The sequence below is a fragment of the Electrona antarctica genome (genome assembly GCF_951216825.1).
Source record: "Electrona antarctica genome assembly, chromosome: 8".
Taxonomy (NCBI): domain Eukaryota; kingdom Metazoa; phylum Chordata; class Actinopteri; order Myctophiformes; family Myctophidae; genus Electrona; species Electrona antarctica.
In genome coordinates this window covers 56,976,733-56,999,604 of record NC_136789.1, presented here as the reverse complement: position 1 = coordinate 56,999,604, position 22,872 = coordinate 56,976,733, and the positions used below count along the sequence as shown (strand labels likewise).

Here is a 22,872-nt window from a genome sequence, read left to right as displayed (position 1 = left end):
AAGTCCAACATCTTAATCACTAGACCAAAGGGATATCCCTATGGACCGGGGGAGATATTAGACTTTTGAGGCCATCATACTGAGGCTCTGAGCCACTCTGCTACACTCACCTCCTCACACGGGGAAACCCGATCCGGGTCACGGCACCAATGTAACGCCCGGGATTCGAACTCGGGTCTCCCACCCCTTTGGGCTAGTGGTTAAGATGTTGGACTTTCACGCGGTAGACCTGAGTTAGAATCCCAGGCGTTACCTATGCTTCAATCACAATCGACCATCGGCTTAACAGATTAGCCAAGGTTTGCGTGACATTCGTGCCGCTGAACCAGTATAAGTATTTGTACACACAACAGAACCGCAATCTCGTAATCTGTAGGACGCCGTGTTGAAGAGGTGACCACCATACCTGCTTGTAATAACAGAACAGGATTATCTCATACTCGAGCATATTCCACTGATTAACAGAACTCCATTCTTTTGTGGTCAGAGAGTACAGACATATCCAATTCCATCCAAGGTGGTGCATGCGTGTGAGATGATTCATGTCTAATGCAGCAGGAAACAGTACTGGACTTGTGGCGGGCCAGAGTTCAGGGACCAGCGACGGGGTCCTTATGGTTGGCCCGAACTTCCGCGTTTTGAAAAAGATCGGCAGTGGCAATTTTGGAGAGCTGCGGCTGGGTAAGAACCTCAGGAACAATGAATATGTGGCGGTCAAATTGGAACCCATAAAGTCCCGAGCGCCACAGCTCTCGCTGGAGCATAGATACTACAAAAAGTTGGGGAAATCGAAGGGAATCCCTCAGATGTACTACTTTGGCACCTGTGGAAAATACAACGCATTGGTGCTGGAGCTTCTCGGACCCAGTCTAGAGGACCTGTTTGACCTCTGCAATGGCACCTTCTCCCTCAAGACCATCCTCATGATAGCCATACAGCTGATAACACGGATGGAATATGTCCACACCAAGAACCTGACATTCAGAGACGTTAAGCCAGAGAACTTCTTGGTCGGACGACCGGGAAGCAAGCATCAGCACACCGTTCACATCATTGACTTTGGCCTGTCCAAGGAGTACGTCGACCCCGAGACCAAAAAGCACATCCCCTACCGCGAGCGCAAGAGCTTCACCGGCACGGCGCGCTACGCGAGCATCAACACACACCTGGGCAAAGAGCAAAGCAGAAGGGATGACATGGAAGCACTGGGTCACATGTTCATGTACTTCCTGCGCGGGAGACTCCCCTGGCAGGGCCTGAAGGCAGACACCACGAAGGAGAGGTATCAGAAGATCGGGGACACCAAACGAAACACACCGATTGAAGTGCTTTGCGAAAGCTTCCCTGAAGAGATGGCCACCTACCTGCGTTACGTCCGGAGGCTGGACTTCTTCGAGAAGCCCAATTACAACTACCTGAGGAAGCTCTTCACCGATCTGTTTCACCGGAAGGGCTATGTCTTTGACTATGAATACGACTGGGTCAGCAAGCCAATCCCCACACCAGTAGGTCCTGTACCCGGCACCACATGCCTGCAAGCCAGCAGAGATAAAGCACAACAGCGGACCAAGAAACAGTTGCCTGAGGTCAAAGGCAACAAGTCTCGGCCCAAAATATTAAAAACTGTTGACCCCACCGTTGGACGAGTTATCACCGCTTTTTAAGTTTTCTTCATGTATTTATCATTAATTCCCCCTAAAGGTCCCTACAAACTAGTTTTTTCTTTGTTTTGTTTTGTTTCCATATGATTTATTACTCTGAAAATCTATTTTCCTCATTGTTTGTCATGAGCATATGGGATAAAACTATGTTTTTGTTGTTGTTTCTCGTAACGGCTTCTATCTTTCTCTAGAAACAAAGGTATCAACCTGTATGATGATGTATTCAATTAACACTGGGGATTGTACAGTGTAGATTGGGGTCCCACAGATAATAAGTGGACTAATACAGTACATATCAAACTGGGTTCCTTGAAAGGAAAATGTTCATAATCCCAGACTTATTCGCCTCCCCTCACTGTGTGTGAAGAAAGACATGAAGGGTCCAATGAAGGACTGTGGGCGGCACCAGAGGGCGCCAGAGGGTCCAACTGGAAAGGAGAGGAACATTAAATTAATTTAAAAAATAATAATAATGTTGGCAATAAAAATGTTTAGAAATATATATAAATACAGTACTGGTGCAAACCAAGTTATCCAATAAATAAATTAGATAAAAATAATAAAGCCAAATATAATCTTAAATAAATTAACGTTTCGATTGCACAGTCCTCTCCATTTGTTTTTGAGGGGCGCCAGCCCCTCCTATGCCCAGCTTTGTCTCTCTCCCATAGTGATGATTTGATTGGCTGAGGGCTTAAAAAGTGAAGATAATAAGTGAGGACTCCAAAAGTGATTGGTCGGAATGTGATGTGTGATGATAAGAGCACCCCTCACTTCACATGAGTGTGGTTTTTGAGGGACCTCAAAAGTCTAGCTTTTGGTGATTTGATTCGCTGAGCACGGAATGTGGTGTATGATCATAAGAGAGCCCCTCACTTCACACAAGTGTGTGTGTTCTTTTTTTAAATTACCACTCCAACCACAGCAAATTAATTGACAGTTCCCTATGTCAACTATAATAACTTAGATAAAAACTAAATCACACAGCTCAGATTCTACATCTTACATTCAACTTGATAGATGAGGTATTGCCAATGCCATCCTACTGCAGCCGACAGGAACATCGGTCTCATTCACCACCACGGCAATAGGTGGCACTGTAAGGAGTCACGTACATACATGTAGATAAAAATCACACCCGTGTGAAGTGAAGGGTGCTGTTATAGTTATACATCATCCATACATCATCTCATGATCAACTGAATTCATGTGATTGATAGCAGATTTGCTCGTCTACGTTAATGTTTGTGTTGCCACAAATGTGCGTCATATTTGAGGCACATACTGTATGACCTAATTTCTCCTTTCATTGGCAATGGCAAATATGAGACGTGTGCATGGGGACAAAAGCTGCATATCGCACTGTAAGGCGGAAATCAAGCGGAAGGGCCGCTCAAGTGACTAATGGCCAATCACAGCGTGTCTTTTCCGGGACTTATCTTTTCAATCCAAAGGAGCTTTAATATTGGCACGAGAAAAGAAACGTTTCCATTGCCTCCGATTGGCCTACTAAACGTCCCCTTCTGTGAGCACGCGCGTCACAGAGCCTGCCTTAGCTCGAGATAAAGATACCCCAGAGCCGAAGGAGGCGTCTGGCAGACTCTGCCGTCTACCTTTCTATGTCGATGCAGACACACACACACACACACGCACACACACACACACACACACACACACACACACACACACACACACACACACACACACACACACACACACACACACACACACACACACACACACACACACACACACACACACACACAGCATTTCATGAGCCTAGCATCTATTGATGCTTAGCTGCAAAGAATAGCCTTAAACTGAAATGACAATATAAATGCCAAATGGTAAACGGTGCATTTATAAATTTCTCTCTCATGTAGTGAAGACTCAAAGTCACGTGGTGCACGATCAGGTCAGACACAGTCAGGCGGATCAAACGTGACAGCGACAAGCAGCGGTCCTCTCCAAAAGTGAAGAAGGGCCGGCTGGCCACCGACTAAAGCAGGGTGACTTTGAAGATGGAGAGGGCCACCCTATTTCAACACTCACTCCAGAGGGCCACATTGCATATTACTGTCGTAGCAAAAAAATAGCCCATCTACAAGCTCAAAACGCGTCACAGTGCGACGCGTTTTCAGCTTGTAGATCAGCTATTTTTGCTATATTATTTGAATTGAAATCCTGAATTTTTTTTTTTTTTTTTTTTTTATTGGAATCCTGAAAAGTAACTTTTTTTTCCAAATGCATTTAGTTATAGTTATGTTAACTTTATGAACTAAATACAAATACATTGGACATAAAAAAGACAATAATCATTTAATACTAGTAATTAGCTGACATCAATAATACATCAGTAACCTGAGGCCCACATTAAGTGAAGGTGGGGCTGCATGCGGCCCCCGGGCCGCCAGCTGCCCATGTATGGACAAAAGCATATAGGCAGCGCAAATAGCAGCGCATCCATAGCCCATTACGACCTGACGCCTATTCTAGAAATGCCCTCAAAATCTGTAGCTTTTAAGCTTTTTCGAGCCAATCCAGGACCCCCAACATGATATGTTTCGGACCCCCACATCTCAAAATGTGAACTGAGCGGTGCAACTATAGTTACTGTACTGTACTGTGCTCTGTACTGTATTGTAGTGTAATGTGCTCTGTACTGTACTTTGATTATTTTTGGAAAAGATCTTCAAGAAATTACAGAGTTACCGCATGTGGGGTCCCCGGGGGGGTCCCCGGAACATCCAGACCCCCAGGGAACGCACCCAGGGGGCCGGGCCGGAACATCCAGACCCCCCGGGAACGCACCCAGGGGGCCGGGCCGGAACATGGGGGGGGGGCAGTTCCGGCGAGCCTTCCCGCGTCCGAAACGGTCGAGGAATTACAGAGTTACAGTGTTGCAGCTTTCCATGCTCGGACACATAGACAGACACACATACACGTACTGGACGTACAGGGACACACATAGCTGCGTAATGGAGCGGAGGCACCGCTCCAAAAGGAGATAGCAGATGTACAAGCTCGCTGCGTGGCGCGAAGTGGCGCACCACAAGCTTGCCATACTACAGTGTCATACAAAGGTACTTTTGAATTTGAAACAGCATAGCCGTTTCCACCCGATGCTATGAATGAACGTAAGGATAGCCCACCTTTTGAAGAATACCTTGACGAATACGAAATTACAAATAAGAAAAGCAGTGAACAACTTTAAATTAGACCATCCTGAGCACCTTTAACTTTAAACCGGCCAGGTTTTTTTTCTCCACCTTTCTCTCATGTACCCCTAGGGGTACACGTACTCCCATTTGATTAAAAAAAATCACACCTGTGTGAACTGAGTGGTGTAAGGTCTTATATAGACTGATCAGCTGTGGTCTGACGTAATGTCTGACGTAATGAAATCACACCCGTGTGAACTGGGTGACCATAGCAACCATGATAATTTTTGAGTGGTGTAAACCACTCCTACAACTGGCTTTGTTAGTGCAGAAAAAATGAGCATGGTTGCTACGGTCACCCAGTTCACCCGGGTGTGATTTAATTACGTACAACTGGCTTTGTTAGTCTGTGCAGAAAAAATGAGCATGGTTGCTACGGTCACCCAGTTCACCCGGGTGTGATTTCATTACGTCAGAGCTGATCAGGCTATATAATACCTTACACCACTCAGTTCACACGGGTGTGATTTTTTTTGGTACGGACAGACACGTAAACTAACAAAGCCAGTTGTAGGAGTGGTTTACACCACTCAAAAAAAGGCAAATGTCATCCAATCAGGAGTGAGAATCCATTCAATCCACCATTCAATAGTATTTCTTTCTGTCTTTATGTTTTGGTATAATCTCTTTCACATCTATTTCACTTGATTATATCCCGTATGAGTTCTCTCTCCTGATTGGATGAAATTGGTATCCCACCTGAACATGTATTTTCTGTCTCCTGTATAGAGCTATGTAACACATTAACACGCCATAACAATGCAATCCCCTCCCAGAGCCTTTATCATGTGTGAGAGAGAGAGAGAGAGAGAGAGAGTAGAAACGCTCAAAATAATTTCAAGATTGTCTTCTTCGTTGTGAGGAGCTCTAGCCCCTCCAATGCCTGGCTGTGACGACATGTGGCATCATGACACAGAAATGCATTGAGACTATAAATATTAAGTCTTACATTAAGGTTTCCTGGTGAGTGGACAGTGGGTGTCCATATTATATAGGAGACCACTCTAAACTACATTTGAAGGCTGTATGCTGAATACTTTTTTTCACTTGAACATTTGTGACCAAATTTGACTGAGAGCCTGCCATCGCGCTAATTCCAGCTTTTCACCAGAGGAGAAAAACCTTTTTTTGTTTTAATCCAAAATGTGTTAATAGCACAGGCAGACTCTTCACATACTAGAGCATGTCTGAAATAAGTGTCAGAGCTGAAATCGACACAAATATGAAATAAATGCTTAAACATGTAGCTAGGTGTAATGTTATAGACCACAGAAGTGAACCTTTCAAGCCTGTTTTCTCAACTCGCTGTTTCTCTGCAAGACATTACTCTATATCTAAGCCATATCTCCAAAACTGGTGGGTCAAACTGAACAACCAACATGTCAATTTGATGATTCCCTGCTTTCATATGACATGAAAAAAACGAAAATTCAAAAAAATCCAATGGCAGTCCCTCAGTCAAATTTGGTCACATTTTGTCCACATGCACCCAGACCCCACCTAGTGTATGGGCGTTGATGACGTGGAGCTCTGCGAGAATCGAACCCAGGACCTTTTCTAGCTGTGAGGTAGAAGTGTCTAGTTTGTTTGGTTATATAAATCCTATAAAACCTTAGTATCACGCTAACATAGATGCTGGCGTCCCACTTGACCTTTGGCACAATGGCCAAAAGGTTAGGGTAGACTGTATTCTCATGTCCAGCTTTGAGGGTTTGTGTAATCACAAACATTGGTCAATTTTGAGTGTTTGAGGACGAAAGTGAGGACGCAAATTGTGATTGGCCAGAATGAGATGATGTGTGATGACAAGAGCACCCCTCACTTCACACAGTTGTGATTATTTTTAACAGTGAAATCAGTGAAATAAACTCATTTGAAGATATGCAGTCATGGAGGGTTTATGAATTCAGAATCTCAACAAAAGACACTGATGTCTAAAGACATTGACAGGAAAGAGGCAGAGCAGAACACGGGACTATACCTTTTCCCCCAAATCTAACCCTATATAATGCTAACCTCACGGAATAATAATCTCAATAAACTCATTTCGACCACTTGTATTCGCGACCTTATTCTTTCGGTCATGACCCACACTTCATCTCACCAATCACCATAGGTGAGAGTAGGAATGAAGATTGCTCGGTAGACATGGTTTCCTGTGTATTTCAAATGAAAAATGTAACATATTTTTCCTCCAAACGTGCATAATAACAACAACTAGAAAGATGCAATCATGGAGAATATTGAGTGTGTTTGCCAAGAGCCAAATTCCAATACCCCAAATCTCCCTCACTCATTTCTCTGCCTACCTGCTCATTCCTGGCTTCTCTCCTGCTGTGTGGACGCGCGTCTCCCTGCCTCGCTTGGTGCTAACCTGCTGCTCATGAAGGTTTTGCAAATCCCACCGCCTCCCCAGCATCCACATGTAGGCTCCGTTTCTAGATCCCCCTGTATGGGGGTCTTATTCATTCCCTGTAATTCTATTTGGCTTATAACTTAACTAAAAGGTTTATGTTACAGGGAGTGACTGAGCCCTGACGCCAATCTATGCTTCATATATCTATGCTCAATATATTCTAAATTCATTCTAAAGAGTCGTCTGACTGAAATGACCTAAATACTGCTAGGTTAAACTCTGCTAATAAACAAACTGCAATGACTTACATGCGGACACTGACGTTATGTGATTGTCTCATAGAGTATATAAAAGGATAGAGACTGAACTGGCGCGAAGCTCCGCCCCCCCAGCTATTCATGTCAGTGGAAGTTGCTCAGTGGCGTTTTGAAGCACCCGGAAGACTGCCGGAAGTACCGTCTCAGAACGTCTACTTCCGCATTTGACCACCACATTTTGGTGGTCAAATGCGGAAGTGCAACCGAGCGCTCAATGTTAAAGCCCAGCTGCACGGGGTTTCCCGGTCATGAATCCACGGGTCCGCCTGTAGTCCCTCCTCCTACCACTAGGGCACAGAGCTTCAACGTTGAATAGCCTCACTGGCCCCTTGGATTGTCTGTGTGAGCGAGTGGCCGAGATTTGGGGTAGTGGAATTTGGCTTATGTCTATGCCTAGGCATATTGTCCAATGAGAAGAGGGCAGGACATAATTCACATATTGTGATATCACCATAATTATATTGTCCATCATCATCATTAACCTGACTTCGCCAGATGGTGGCAGCATTGAGTCACAGGTTCCACAACACTATCTCCATCTGGTCTCTCTCGGGCAGAGATGATGTCCCCGAACAAGCGGATTTTGGACCGATCAGCGGCAGCTAGAGGCGGGATCAAGGCGAGACTGACGACGCATTGAAGCTGTACCATAGCACACATGTAAACACAACCTAACAGGACTACAACTCAAAATTATTATGGAGGTAGCAGATGATTTTAACCACTGGTTCGGGTTCATCATCTCTGCCCGAGAGAGACCACACTGAGTCATTATACTATGAGCCACAAAGTCCCTGTCCGCAAGAAAAGTGTCTGTCTGCGAAAAAGGTGTCAAACGGCTAAAAAAAAGGCATCCATTCTACAGGCTTTTCTGGTAGGTCTGTCAGACTCATTGAGTGTTGAGCAGGGCTTCGTGAGGCGTTCATGCCGGGCTAGGCGTGTTGAATGCAGGGTTTATTGTTGGCTAAGCTTGTCGTTACGTATCGACAGTTGCCTATCAGTAACGCTCTTTTGTAGAACTACATAATACGCTTGTTCGTGACATGACATTCAAAACGAGGTTTGTACAACATAGTCAGTGACAGAAAAAAACTGACGGAACGCTATCCTGATGACACAGTGTTGCTGTGGGCCTGGGCTCATGCGATGCAGAGAAGGCGTACCTGGAGGTGATGGCAGATCAGTGACAGATCTGCCGCTGTGGTGCCAGGACAACAGGCTCTGAACATCCGAGAAACCAAGGAGAATGGACTTACCAGGGGGGGCAAGGACTTTTCTGTCCACCACGGGATACTAGTGCCAGGGATTGTATAGCCTACCTATACAATTAAAGTACAATATTTCAGAAATGTTGAAATGAATATGTTGGCCTACTGGCAGCGTGCACGGGAAATCTGATTCTGATCACTTTGACTGACACACACACACACGCGTGCACGCCTCCTACGAAGAATATAATACAAATTCAGCTTGTATAGATTATGCTTCATGTGTCTCGCAGTGACGGCACATATAATATAGTTCAACGATGCCTCTTTGCCTGGATCGCATAAATAAAGAATGATTCTCTAATTTAAAAAAAGAGCAGATTGCTTTCTCTCAGACCAATGGCAGAACAAAACATGTTCTGTATGGATTATAGAAATGCAATAATTTCAAACATTATGGTTATTTGTTTTCTTGTATATTCAAGAGTGTGTTGCAAAGTACTTAATAGAATATAACGTACCTTTGATTGTCAGCAGGGAAGCAGACTGTACTCAATATGGCCTCTGGCTTTGTAACAATCAAATTGTATTTGAATCAGGAAATGAAATGGACATAAATGCCCCCAGAGTAGATGCCCAAGGTTTCCTTCAGATGGACATCAATAGGAAGTTAGATCGAGCCAAGATCCCATGGCAAAGAATGGTAGAGGCTGTGCTGGTGGAGATGGCCTCTAATGTGGTAATGTGGTTCTGGCTGCTAAATATCGTGATAGGTGGAGAAACTGTGAATGTGAGAGGGATACGCCGTCGCCGATACATGGAATTGGGGAGGAAATGGCATTTGGAGAGCTAGAGATTGGTGACCTTGTGTAGTTGCTTCCATTTAATCACATAAACCCTAAATACCTTACCCCCCACACCAAATAGCTTAGTCAAAACAACTTCATTGTCATCATGTTTTGGCTATTTACAACCTCAGGATGACTTCCACTTCTTCTTTGTCCTCTTGAAGAGACCACAGCAGTATGTGGCATCTTCGACCTCAATGGGTGTGTTGATAACTCCTCCAGCAGTGAGATAAACAGTATTTGATGTTTGGGCCTGAGACAAACTTATTTTGGGCTTAGCAGGCAACTGTTTTCTGGTCGACTGGTGTGCTTTAACTCTGCTGTTGGGTTGCAGGCGCGTGTAACTCGGGTTAGGACCTATTGCTGTTGAGACTAACTTGTCGTCCCAGTCATATTTATAGTCAAAGACATAGCCCTTCCTGTGAAACAGATCGGTGAAGAGTTTCCTCAAGTAGTCGTAATCAGGCTTTTCAAAGAAGTCCAGCTTCCTGACGTAACGCATGTAGGTGGCCATCTCTTCGGGATAGGTGTCACAAAGCACTTCAATTGGTGTGTTTCGTTTGGCCTCCCCAATCTTCCTATACCTCTCCTTCGAAGTGTCAGCCTTCAGGCCCTGCCAGGGGAGTCTCCCTCGCAGGAAGTACACCAACATGTGACCCAGTGATTCCATGTCATCCCTTCTGCTTTGCTCTCTACCCAAGTGTGTGTTGATGCTCACGTAGCGTGCTGTGCCAGTGAAGCTCTTTTTCTCACTGTAGGGGATGTGTTTTTTGGTCTCTGGGTTGAAGTACTCTTTGGACAGACCAAAGTCGGTGATGTGAATGGCGTGCGGGTGCCTGCTTCCCAATCGTCCCACCAAAAAGTTCTCTGGCTTAATGTCTCTGTGTGTCAAGTTCTTGCTGTGAACATATTCCATCCGTGTTATCAGCTGTATGGTTATCATGAGGAAGGTCTTGAGGGAGAAGGTGCCTTTGCAGAGGTTAAACAGCTCATCTAGACTGGGCCCAAGCAGCTCCAGCACCAATGCATTGTGTTTCCTACAGGGGCCTAAGTGGTAGACCTGAGCAATTCCCTCTGAATTTCCTAATTTCTTGTAGTATTTATACTCCAACGGGAGCTGTGGCAATTTGGTCTCCATGGCTTCCATTTTGACCGCCACATAGTCATTGGTCTTGATGTTCTTTCCCAGCCACACCTCTCCAAAATTACCAACACCAATCTTTCTCATAACAGAGAAGTTATAGCCAACCATAACAGCCCCATTGTTGGTCACTGAACTGCGGCCCACACGTCCAGTAACCTTACCTGCTGCATTAGACATTAAACATGTCACATACCCAAAACACCCTTGATGAAATTGGAGTTGTATGGACTTGCTCCACACTGTTGGGTGTGCTACCACTATATTGGTAGAGCGGCACACACGTCACACCAAGCTTAGCCAACCTGCAAAGCGGATGTGTTGGGTTTCCCATTAATCAGTCAACGTGTTGATCTCTCTGATGAGGCAAATTGATTGACATACTAAGCCCAGTCCAGGCAGGCTTTAAAAATATAATTGTCCGAGCGCTGCATGACCAGCAACGTATCCTAATAGTATTCTATTGTGCTCTGACGGGATCGAGAGGGACTTAGGAAAATTGGTAATTTGTGTTGTACCTTTTCAAAAATCTTTTGAAATTTTTAAGTGCAACATGCATTAGGAAATATTTCCATAGAAATATATTATACAATTTTATTTTTATAAATGGTAAATGGTGCATTTATATAGCGCCTTTATCCAAGGCACTTTACATAGATTGTGCATTACATTCACCCATTCACACACACATTCATACACCGATTGCGGCGGAAGCCATGCAAGGTACCAACCAGCACATCAGGAGCAATTTGGGGTTCAGTGTCTTGCCCAAGGACACTTCGACATGTAGACAGGAGGAGCCGGGATTCGAACCGCCGACCCATGGATCATTGGACGACCTGCTCTACCTCTTGAGCCACAGTGAAGCACACAGTGAAGCAGAGGCCATATTGTTGGTTTTCGTTTGAGTCCTAGTCTGAAGATATTATGCTTAGGTAACATTGTTCCGACATCCCGTTAGTCCGACCGATTAACACTATCCCAAACACTAACCCTTAACCGGCCACACCTCAGTCTTAACCGGCCATGTAGACCGCTAACCCTAACCAGTCTTAACCGGCCATATAGATCGCTAACCCTAACCAGTCTTAACCGGCCATATAGATCGCTAACCCTAACCAGTCTTAACCGGCCACGTAGATTGCTAACCCTAACCACAGTCTTAACCGGCCACGTAGATCGCTAACCCTAACCACAGTCTTAACCGGTGACACCTCAGTCTTAACCGGCCATGTAGATCACTAACCCTAACCAGTCTTAACCGGTCATGTAGATCGCTAACCCTAACCAGTCTTAACCGGCCACGTAGATCTCTAACCCTAACCACAGTCTTAACCGCCCATGTAGATCGCTAACCCTAACCTCAGTCTTAACCGGCCATGTAGATCACTAACCCTAACCAGTCTTAACCGGCCACGTAGATCTCTAACCCTAACCACAGTCTTAACCGGCCACACCTCAGTCTTAACCGGCTATGTAGATCGCTAACCCTAACCAGTCTTAACCAGCCACACCTCAGTCTTAACCGGCCATGTAGATCGCTAACCCTAACCAGTCTTAACCAGCCACACCTCAGTCTTAACCGGCCATGTAGATCGTTAACCCTAACCACAGTTTTAACCGGCCAATAGGTCGGACTTATGGGCAGACCCCATGCAAACCCACATGCAAACTTGCAGTTATTGTGACAGTCAGGACTCCCACAAGGCATCAAGTAGTAACTGGTAGCAATGACGAAATAATGAGAAAAATGTAACAGCCCACAAAAAAAAGTGGCAGACTTCCTGTTGAGATTAGGTCATGACACCAAGAGGATTGTTGTATGGGCATGACTCATGTGTGTACTCAAATTGGTACATCTAGGTGAAACCATAATGTTGATCTTCACCACAGTCAAGTTACAAAGTACAGTAGAGGCAAAACATGAATGTGTGACGCTTCCCCACCCTCATGTGGGTTTACCCCCCCAGAAAAACTAAAACTTATTCAGGGTCCCTAGGGTGCCATTGACACCATAGCGACACACACTATACTCAGTTACCATAATTGGATGAAGTCCTCCCTGTAATCTTTCACTTTATCTACAGTATTAGTGTCTCTGGTCTTTCTTTGTCCTCTTGAAGAAACCACAGCATCCTGTGGCGTCTTCGACCTCAATGGGAGCGGTGATGAATCGTCCAGTGGTGAGATCGACAGTGTTTAATGCTTTGGCCCGAGACGTACTTATTTTGGGCTTGGCAGGAAACAGTTTTTTGATCCACTGTTGCGCTTTAGATCTGCCGCCGTGTTGCAGGCGTGTGTAACTTCGGCTAGGACCTATTGTTGTGGGAACTAACTTGTCGTCCCAGTCATATTTATAGTCAAAGACATAGCCCTTCCTATAAAACAGATCGGTGAAGAGTTTCCTCAAGTAGTCGTAATCGGGCCTTTCAGAAAAGTCCAGCTTCCTGACGTAACACATATAGGTGACCATCTCTTTGGGGAAGCTGTCACATAGCACTTCAATCGGTGTGTTTCGTTTGGCGTCCCCAATCTTCTGATACCTCTCCTTCGTAGTGTCAGCCTTCAGGCCCTGCCAGGGGAGTCTCCCTCGCAGGAAGTACATGAGCATGTGACCCAGTGATTCCATGTCATCCCTTCTGCTTTGCTCTCTACCCAAGTGTGTGTTGATGCTCACGTAGCGTGCTGTGCCAGTGAAGCTCTTTTTCTCACTGTAGGGGATGTGCTCTTTGGTCTCTGGGTTGAGGTACTCTTTGGACAGACCAAAGTCAGTGATGTGAATGGCGTGCGGGTGCCTGCTTCCCAATCGTCCCACCAAAAAGTTATCTGGATTAATGTTTCTGTGTGTCAAGCTCTTGCTGTGCACATATTCCATCCGAGTTATCAGCTGTATAGCTATCATGAGGAATGTCTTGAGGGAGAAGGTGCCTTTGCAGAGGTTAAACAGCTCCTCTAGATTGGGCCCGAGCAGCTCCATCACCAATGCATTGTGTTTCCCACAGGGGCCAGAGTAGTAAACCTGAGCAATTCCCTCTGCATTTCCCAACCTTTTGTAGTATTCAAACTCCAAAGGGAGCTGTGGCACTATGGTCTTCATGTCTTCCATTTTGACAGCCACATATTTGTTGGTCTTGACGTTCTTTCCCAGCCACACCTCTCCAAAATTACCACCACCAATCTTTCTCAAAACAGAGAAGTTTGGGCCAACCATAACAGGGCCATTATTGGTCCCTGAACTGCGGCCCATGCGTCCAGTACCTTTACGCCCCGCATTAGACATTAAGCATCTCACACAACTAGAGCACGTTCAAATCTTAATATAGTTGAGTGAATTGTCTCCTCACTGTTGTGTGTACCACTTTATTGGTATAGTGGCACAAACATCAGGCCAAGCTTGGCCAACCTGCAAAGCTGATGGGTTGAGTTGAAAAATCTGTCAACTTGTTGATCTTCCTGGTAACGTATAACCACACTAAGCCCTAGTCAACAGAATCTAAGAATGACCATAGGCCTACTATTATATTACTGCTGATCATACAGCACTCAGACCATAATTGTGGTGCGTTGTTCTCTTCTCTTCTGACGGGATCGAGAGGGACTACAAATTGTTTGTACTTTTTCAGAAAGCTCTTAAAATAGGCATTTGGAGTGTATATGTGCATTAGAAAACCTTTTCATAGCTATTAAACGATTTGATTGTTACAAAGCAGATGCCATATTGTTGCATTTCCTAGAAGTCCTAGAAGATACGAAAGGCCGGACTCCTACATGGCACCAAACGCAAGAGAAAAAGGTAACAGACCACAAAAAAGGAAAATGGCCGACTTCCTGTTGGCTTTAGGTCATGACACCAAGATCTTTTTTGTAAATATGGACTGTGTATTGAAATCGGTACATCAAGGCGAAACCGCAATGTCAGCAGACAAACATGGATGTTTGACGCTTCCCCAGCCCCACATGATTTTGGGGTACATGCTTTAGCTCCGACATACCATTGGTCCGAACGACAACCTACCTCAAACCCTAACCTAACCATAACCGCAAGCACGGAGCAGCGCATCCCTCACCAACCATAACGAATCCCTCACCAACCTTAGCGCAACCCCTCATCAACCTTAATCCGGTCGTTTTAACGCATCCCTCACCAACCTTAACGCATCCCTCACCAACCTTAATCCGGTCGGACAAATGGTATGTCGAACCAAAGTCTGCCCCCGTGATTTTGTTTTGTTTTGTTTTTTTTACAAAAAAAACATACACAAGTTTACTCCCTGTGGGGCGACTCACAAATTCTCGTGCCAGTTGACGTGCGCTCCCCCGCCCACCCGCCCTCGACAGTTTGACAGCGCGAGCTGCGAGCGGAGAGAGAAGAAAATGAATCCGCAGCATGACAGGCAACGCTGAAGCGGCACAACAAGCGCCAAATAATATAGATATAGGTCCAGTGCTGGTTGATGCGTTTGTAAAGCATTATACTATTAGTATTTATTAGAGCGCTGAAGTCCTGACGTCACTCGCTCATCCCCTGGTTCACAGAAGTTTCTCTATGGAGAATAACATGGGGTCATCTTAAATCGTCTCAACTGTGGTCCAAAAATAAACAAACTGTCTCGGCGATATAGTTGGGGAGGGGTCTCTGTATCTGTATCAGTGTCAGTCATTCATATTTGATACAGTCTGTCGCGTGGTTGCGGCCAGAGGGCAACTGCACACGAGAATTTGTGAGTCAACCCTGTGGGGTCGTATTCACAAACTAAGGACGCCAAGGTGGTTAGACCAGAATTGTATCAAGTCCTTCCTATAATATTTTACTTCTTCTATTTGTGTCTCTGGACTCTCTTCTTTGTCCTCTTAAAGAAACAACAGCAACATGCGGTGTCTTCGACCTCAGTGGGATCGGTGATGACTTGTCCAGCGGTGAGATCGACAGTGTTTAGAGTTTTGGGCTGGGACTTGCTTCTTCTGGGCTCAGCAGGCACCTGTTTTCTGTTCAACTGTTGTGCTTTAACTCTGACGTTGTGTTGCAGGCTTGTGTGTGTGATTGGGACTAGGATTGGTGTGGGGATTGTCTTGCTGACCCAGTCGTATTCAAAGTCAAAGACATAGCCCTTCCTGTGAAACAGATCGATAAAGAGTTTCCTCAAGTAGTCGTAATCGGGCTTTTCAAAGAAGTCCAGCGTTCTGACGTAACGCATGTAGGTGGCCATCTCTTTGGGGAGCTTCTCACAAAGCACTTCAATTGGTGTGTTTTGTTTGGTATCCCCAATCTTCTGATACCTCTCCTTCGCAGTGTCTGCCTTCATGCCCTGCCAGGGGAGTCTTCCTCGTAGGAAGTACATGAGCATGTGACCCACCGATTCCATGTCATCCCTTCTGCTTTGCTCTCTACCCAGGTGTGTGTTGATGCTCACGTAGCGTGCTGTGCCAGTGAAGCTCTTTTTCTCGCTGTAGGGGATGTGTTTTTTGGTTTCTGAGTTAAAGTACTCTTGGGCCAGACCAAAGTCAATGATGTGAATGTACTTATGCTTGCTTCCGTTGCCATGCTTTCGTCCCACCAGAAAGTTCTCTGGCTTAATGTCTCTGTGTGTCAAGTTCTTGCTGTGAACATATTCCATCCGTGTTATCAGCTGTATGGTTATCATGAGGAAGGTCTTGAGGGAGAAGGTGCATTTGCAGAGGTTAAACAGCTCCTCTAGACTGGGCCCAAGCAGCTCCAGCACCAATGCATTGTGTTTCCCACATGGGCCAAAGTAGTACGCCTGAGGAATTCCCTCCGAATATCCCAACCTTTTGTAGTGTTTATACTCCAAAGGGAGCTGTGGCCCTTTGATCTTCATCGCTTCCAATTTGACGGCCACATGTTCGTTGGTCTTAATGTTCCTTCCCTGCCACACTTCTCCAAAATTACCAGCACCAATCTTTTTCACGAGACAGAAGTTTGGGCCAACCATAAGAGGCCCATTATTGGTCCCTGAACTGCGGCCCACGCGTCCAGTAGTTCTGCCTGCTGCATTAGACATTAAGCATTACTCAGGCCTGGACCGCACTGGTTCAAAGCGGAGTTGTGCTCCACAGGTGTGCGTGTGCAACCACTATATTGGTACGGTGGCACAAATGCCACTTCAAGCTCGGCCAATTTGCAAAGCCGATCGTTTGGGTTGGCCAATCAGTCAACTTGTCTACTATTACTGGTTATCAACATGTAGACTATTTGTACATATGATTGAGGCCCTGGAGAGTGGTCAAAACAGACACGAGCAGAAAGTGTTCCACAACAGATGCCTCAGGCGAATATGCCATCTCTTTTTTATTTTGGCTTTCGCCTTTCTTTTTATTGATAGATGAAAGTAGGCTGACAGGAAATGGGGAGAGAGAGATGGGGGGGGGGGGGTGACACGCAGTAAAGGCCGTCGGGATTGGGAGTCGAACCCGCGGCACACTGCCAGACTGGATTACCAGCTGTAATGTGTTGAGCATGGAGTACTAGACCTAGTGGACTGGATACAGCAGATGTCCAGGTATTTCACACAGACAAAGATATAAATGTCAATAAGCTGGTTTATTTAGCAGCCAACTAATGGAGCATTCAGCATTGACCATATCAAGCGGCAGACAGTACTAACATAATAAACCAAAGTGAACGGAGCCATACAGTCACTCTGCGCGCCAACACAGTACAGACATATAGTGGAAGTGACGTCAGATCATGTACACACAGCAAAAAAAGAAGGAGCAGTGCACCACCTTGTGGCACCAACCGGCATTGCATACTGCATGTTACACAGCCATGGTGCCCAGAAAAGCTACGCCAGCCACCCGGGGTGTGCCAGATCGTTTGGCCTAATAGAATCTCCAACAGTGAACTGTACAAACAAACAGGGAGCCGGAGCATCACCAAGGAGATTACACACAGATGCCTGAGATGAGATGGCTGGGAGAACATGTGCTGAGGATGGAGCAGGACCGCATCATTAAGGTGGCCTTAAGATGCGGACACCGCCAGGCAACAGAAAGCCTGGGAGGCTCAAAACCAGCTGGCGCAGAACTGTGACACAGGAGCTGGAACAGATGAACCTGTCCTGGGGACAGGTTCATCTGGGGACATGCTGCCAGGGATCGAATGTAATGGAGAGTGTGTTTCTGACAAGCAGCACAGTACTGCAGGTGTGTGTGTGTGTGTGTGTGTGTGTGTGTGTGTGTGTGTGTGTGTGTGTGTGTGCGCGCGTGCGTGTCTAGTTCCACCGCTGCTGGGTGGAACTAGACAGTGTCCGAAAAGGCCATGCCAGCCCAAAAGGTTCGGGAACCCTGGTCTATACAAGGGTCTGTGCGCGTGTGCGTGCCAATATATGAGGGTATGCACATGACATCATCATCATACCCGGATGTTATGCGGAAACGCCTACCGAGGGGCAAAAAAACTACTTTAATTGTATTGGTACATGAAGCTGCCCATCTTCTCCACTATAGTAACCCATTGGTCACGAGTGCACCACATAGGCCAATGTGTCACGATGTGAGTTTGTAGATCAGCTATGTTTACTACTTAGTTGTTTTTTCATTATTCTTTTTGAAATTGTTTTGAAATTTAAATGAGATTTTTAAATGGATAATTATGATGTATTATAATATAATAATAATATAAGAGGTGCTGCTGTTCCTCTAAGGCAGTGGCTCCCAAACTGTTTCATGTCCCAAATTGACATGTATTAGCCCGCGGACCCCCCACTTGAAAAGATATGCCAGGGACCCCCATAAGATAAGATTTTTGAGTGATTCTCAACCCGTTTAATGCATTATATGAATTTGTTTTATGGCATTTCTATCTCTGGGACCCCAATTTATATTGTAAAATAAATGTTAATTTAACTCTGAGAGTGTACAAATGAGTATTTGCTCATCTTCTCCACCAAATGGTTAGAACCGATGTTTAGAACCAAATGGACCCTGACGGGTTTGGTTCCATTTGTACACCCTCAGAGTTACAGATCCATGGGTTCATTTGGTTCCTAACTATCCATCATAGCTGGGGACCCCCTGGAACTCCCTGTAGGACCCCTGGGGGTCCCTGGACCCCACTTTGGGAACAACTGCTCTAAGGGTCATATGTATATTTGAGTCATACGCACACAGGTGGAAATGCCATGTTTATTTTATGTTTTATGTTTGAGGGGCACTACACTGGGCTGTTAACACAAACATTGAATGCCATGAATGGCCAGCTTTGAGTGTTTGTGTAACACGCACGCACGCACGCACGCACGCACGCACGCACGCACGCACGCACACACTTCGAGGCAAAAGGGCAGGTGTCCAAGCCCCAAAGCCCCCCTACTTTTCCACAAAAAGTGACCTTCGCACAGCTAGTGTGTGCACTCTTTTAAGTAATGGTTGATGCTCTAAAGGTCTATTGGTATTTGAAAGGACTTGTTTTTGTTGTAAAACAACTGCCCTTTCCAGACCACGAATGCACCATTTACTATAGTGAAAGAAATGCAAATGCTACTCCTTTCTATGCCATACCTGAAGGCAGCATTCACGTTGAACAAATTTGTTTAGAAATCCATGTCGTACACCGCATCTCCACTAGCTAAAGAGTGCTGGACTGCGCCCCATAAATAGCGGATCTACAAAATCTCACAACGTATCGCAGATCTGCTATTTTCGCTATTTTTGTCCAAAAGCGCCGTTTTAAGGGATTTCAGCCCCTGCTCCTCTAACTCTGCACGTCCCCGCTCCCGTTCACACACATATCCACACACCGATCCCGGAGGAAGGTAAGGCACCGACCAGCCAGGAGGGACGGGCAATTGAACCTAGAACCAAGAACCTGGAACAATTCCAATACGGCCTGCACGCCACCTCCTGAGCCCAACGGGCTAAACAAGGAGTGCATAAGACCAGAGGAGCATGGGTTCCAAATGTGGGCATCCATCGAGTTGAAGTAAAATATAAAAAATATATATAAACAAAGCAGCAGAGACACAAACAGACACTCTCCTAGATGGTTCTGCTTCCTATAGTAACATTGCGTAAAAAAAGTTAAAACACTAAAAAAAACACAAACACATTATCAGAAGGGTTGTCGCTTTTTTCGGAGTGCTATAATATACAGTATATCACGGCCACAGACACCTTTAATGTTGCGCGATACAGTGGCATAGTCTTTCATTTTTTCGTCTCAATCTTGGCTTCATGTCGCCGAAAGCTTTGTGCCTCTTGAACCACCTCATTGGAAAAGGAGATCCTATATACGCCCTTAGGTGTGTAATCCTCCTCGTGTAGCCTCGCATGGCCAGACAATATCACTGCGTAGATATTCGTCTGGAACTTCGGTGTTGAGGTTTCATTTCCAATGAGAGGTTACAAACCGTTTCCAATGTCACACCAAAAGTCTCACTTTGAACCGTGGCCTCCGATTCAACTCTGGGGTGAGGGAAATGATGTTCTAATTGAGGGATTCTTTTTCTTCCCTGTGGCGGATTGGGCTGGTTTCCGGGCTACTCCTCGTGAGCATGGTGAGACCTGACCTGGCCTCTTAAGTGCAACAATAACGTTGGGGTAGATTACTTTAGTGAGTATTCTAGCCATGGTAGTAGCATTCATGCTAGATGTTCCAGGTGTGTTATCTAGCTTCTCCTCAGCATCGGTGCGGACAGGTATTTTTACATACCCAAACAGTCGCACTACTACACCTCCTCTCCTCCCTCGAGCCACTGTTGTTGCCCGTTTGTGATGCCTTGCTCTGGGTCGAGGTCCACTAATCGTATACCAAAGGATTGTCCATTGCCCAGACTGGAGAACACAGGACAGGGCCAACACATCTTCCGGCCTCCAAAGACTTCGGCCACATTTTGTCGCAAGCCTAAAGAGAATCCATTTCTGTCCGGGCCATTCCTGAAGACCGGAACCCCATACAGCTCTGTCGTTGACCTGTTCTTTGCCAGGAGCCACATGTGGAAGTTGAAAAATCCCAGAAATCCAGTGAAGAATACAATCGCCACGGGACACAAAAGTATCACATGAAATTTGGCATCGTTTCCGGGCAGCTCTTCGGTCGCAAATTTGATGCAATACTTTAAGCTTGTGGCCGAAATTGCGAGGCAATAGAGTATGCCGTATCCTAAGAACAAGACAAAGTATTTGTGGTTTGAGAAGCCCACACAGTTGTTCACCCAGGGGCAGTGATGGTCCCTCTTCAGCACGCACGTCTCACATGTGAAGCAGTGATGGCAGCGGTCCGGTTTGATCACATGGCAGTAGTCACAGTATCTGACGGTGCCTCCCGGTGTTTGGGTCAACACGGGTAGTTCCCTGGCCAATCTCTTCAGAATCTCGTGTTGCTCCGGTGTTCCCGCCGCTTTCTGAAACTGCTCCGTTTCCTCTTTGGGCAGACGGAATGTTTTGGGGGGGGCGGCCGGCCCGGTGAACGTGGTCTTCCAGCAGGACCACATGAGCATGACAAAGAGGATGTGATAGACGACCAGGTAGCTGATGCTCTCGCCGCTGTTCTCCACCGTGTGGAGACAAAGCTTCACGACGTACGCATAATAACTCCAACCCGCAATCAGGTGCATGAAGAGCACGGGTAACCAGTTGATACCCCGTATAAGGCATCTCTCTCCACGGGAGGTTGGCATCTCTAAGGCCCTGTGTTATCATTCAAAATGCCACAACGCATGACAGACATGAGCAGAGAGTGAGAGTTATACTAGGCAGCGTCATTATTTTATACACTCTTGCCATGATGACATAAATGTCCATATTTGGAGGAGACCCATATTTAGGCACTGCAGTGGGGAGACAAGAAAGTGCTTTTGCTGTGGGCCGTAGTGGTTGCCTGTTCTGTTTCTTAGTTATCAAACCAAATAATGCTTGAGTAAATTCCTAATCCAGAAGTGAGTATGATTTATGAACATGGCATTGGCATAGAAGAAAAGTCACGCCCGTGTGAACTGAGTGGTGTAAGGTCTTATATAGACTGATCAACTGTGGTCTGACGTAATGTCTGACGTAATGACATCACACCCGTGTGAACTGGGTGACCATAGCAACCATGCTCATTTTTTGGTACGAACAGACACGTAAACTAAAAACCACACCCGTGTGAACTGAGTGGTGTAAGGTCTTATATAGCCTGATCAGCTGTGGTCTGACGTCATGTCTGACGTAATGAAATCACACCCGGGTGAACTGGGTGACCGTAGCAACCATGCTCATTTTTTGGTACGAACAGACAGACAGTCAAACTAACAAAGCCAGTTGTAGGAGTGGTTTACACCACTCAAAAATACAAAAGATATCTTATCATGTGGAACTTGGGATCCATATGAGAACAGTTTGGCTCCAATTTGGATCTCCGATAGTTATAATATACCTGGAAATTCCAGCCACATGCACAGTAATGTCCTTTATTTGTCTACGACGTCACAAACTACCTTTGTGCGCAAGCTCATGTCGAGCCCACTGGTCATTCATGCCTCTACAGCGGTGCCCGTTGGGAACTGGCCTACTTGGAACGATGCAAGTTGGAAATGCATGTCCCACCCAGATATTATAGTTATGTCTGTGTCCCGTTTATGCCCATATATGGAGTTCTTTGTCAGGCATGCCCAAATATGGAGACATCATAATGATGTCAGAAAAGGCCAGCTCCATATATGGACACTGGTCAGGGGCCCTGTCCAGAGCCCGGGCAGAGGCCTTTTTGGGGCGGTTCTGGACAACCGTGGGTCAGAATGACTTGACACGGGCAATTCACCCCCCGTGGTGGGGTGGAACACGTGTGTCGAATTTGAAGTCAGTGGGGCGAACGGTTCTCGAGTTAGGTGGATTACAGACGTACAGACAGAGACTTGGTGCATTTATAGCTAGATGGGCCCCAGCTGTGGTCAGGCTGCACTACCAGAGCTGGCCACCAGGGTATCTCCACTTAACTCACCTTTAACTCCTCAGCTAAACACAAAATGCATAAATAGGCTACTAGTACATTTATTGTCAAGTGAACACCAAAATAGAGCACTTATACACTTAAGTGAAAACCAACATGAGTGCTTCTGTCTGAAGTGAAATCCAAACTGTGTGATTGGTGATGGCTGACTGAACATAGTCACATCTGGACTG

The 22,872-nt window shown here is 45.8% G+C and overlaps 5 protein-coding genes across 5 annotated transcripts; 1 reads left to right on the top strand and 4 right to left on the bottom strand.

The window, feature by feature from the left end:
* Positions 1 to 542: 542 nt before the first annotated feature.
* Positions 543 to 1,664, top strand: LOC306928868 (casein kinase I-like; the record flags this gene model as incomplete). The annotated part of the gene is made up of 1 exon (XM_079509142.1): positions 543 to 1,664. One exon carries the CDS (start codon positions 543 to 545, stop codon positions 1,662 to 1,664), a length of 1,122 nt encoding a protein of 373 aa, XP_079365268.1.
* An 8,074-nt stretch (positions 1,665 to 9,738) lies between these two features.
* LOC306928867 (casein kinase I-like) lies at positions 9,739 to 10,863 on the bottom strand (the record flags this gene model as incomplete). Its single annotated transcript, XM_079509141.1, has 1 exon — positions 9,739 to 10,863. One exon carries the CDS (start codon positions 10,861 to 10,863, stop codon positions 9,739 to 9,741), a length of 1,125 nt encoding a protein of 374 aa, XP_079365267.1.
* Positions 10,864 to 12,841: 1,978 nt separating this feature from the next.
* Positions 12,842 to 14,032, bottom strand: LOC306928866 (casein kinase I-like; the record flags this gene model as incomplete). The annotated part of the gene is made up of 1 exon (XM_079509140.1): positions 12,842 to 14,032. The coding sequence occupies one exon, from the start codon at positions 14,030 to 14,032 to the stop codon at positions 12,842 to 12,844; it is 1,191 nt and encodes a 396-aa protein (XP_079365266.1).
* Positions 14,033 to 15,569: 1,537 nt separating this feature from the next.
* Positions 15,570 to 16,772, bottom strand: LOC306928421 (casein kinase I-like; the record flags this gene model as incomplete). The annotated part of the gene is made up of 1 exon (XM_079508510.1): positions 15,570 to 16,772. One exon carries the CDS (start codon positions 16,770 to 16,772, stop codon positions 15,570 to 15,572), a length of 1,203 nt encoding a protein of 400 aa, XP_079364636.1.
* Positions 16,773 to 20,438: 3,666 nt separating this feature from the next.
* Positions 20,439 to 21,389, bottom strand: LOC306928865 (palmitoyltransferase ZDHHC20-A-like; the record flags this gene model as incomplete). Its single annotated transcript, XM_079509139.1, has 1 exon — positions 20,439 to 21,389. The coding sequence occupies one exon, from the start codon at positions 21,387 to 21,389 to the stop codon at positions 20,439 to 20,441; it is 951 nt and encodes a 316-aa protein (XP_079365265.1).
* Between the last annotated feature and the right edge of the window lie 1,483 nt (positions 21,390 to 22,872).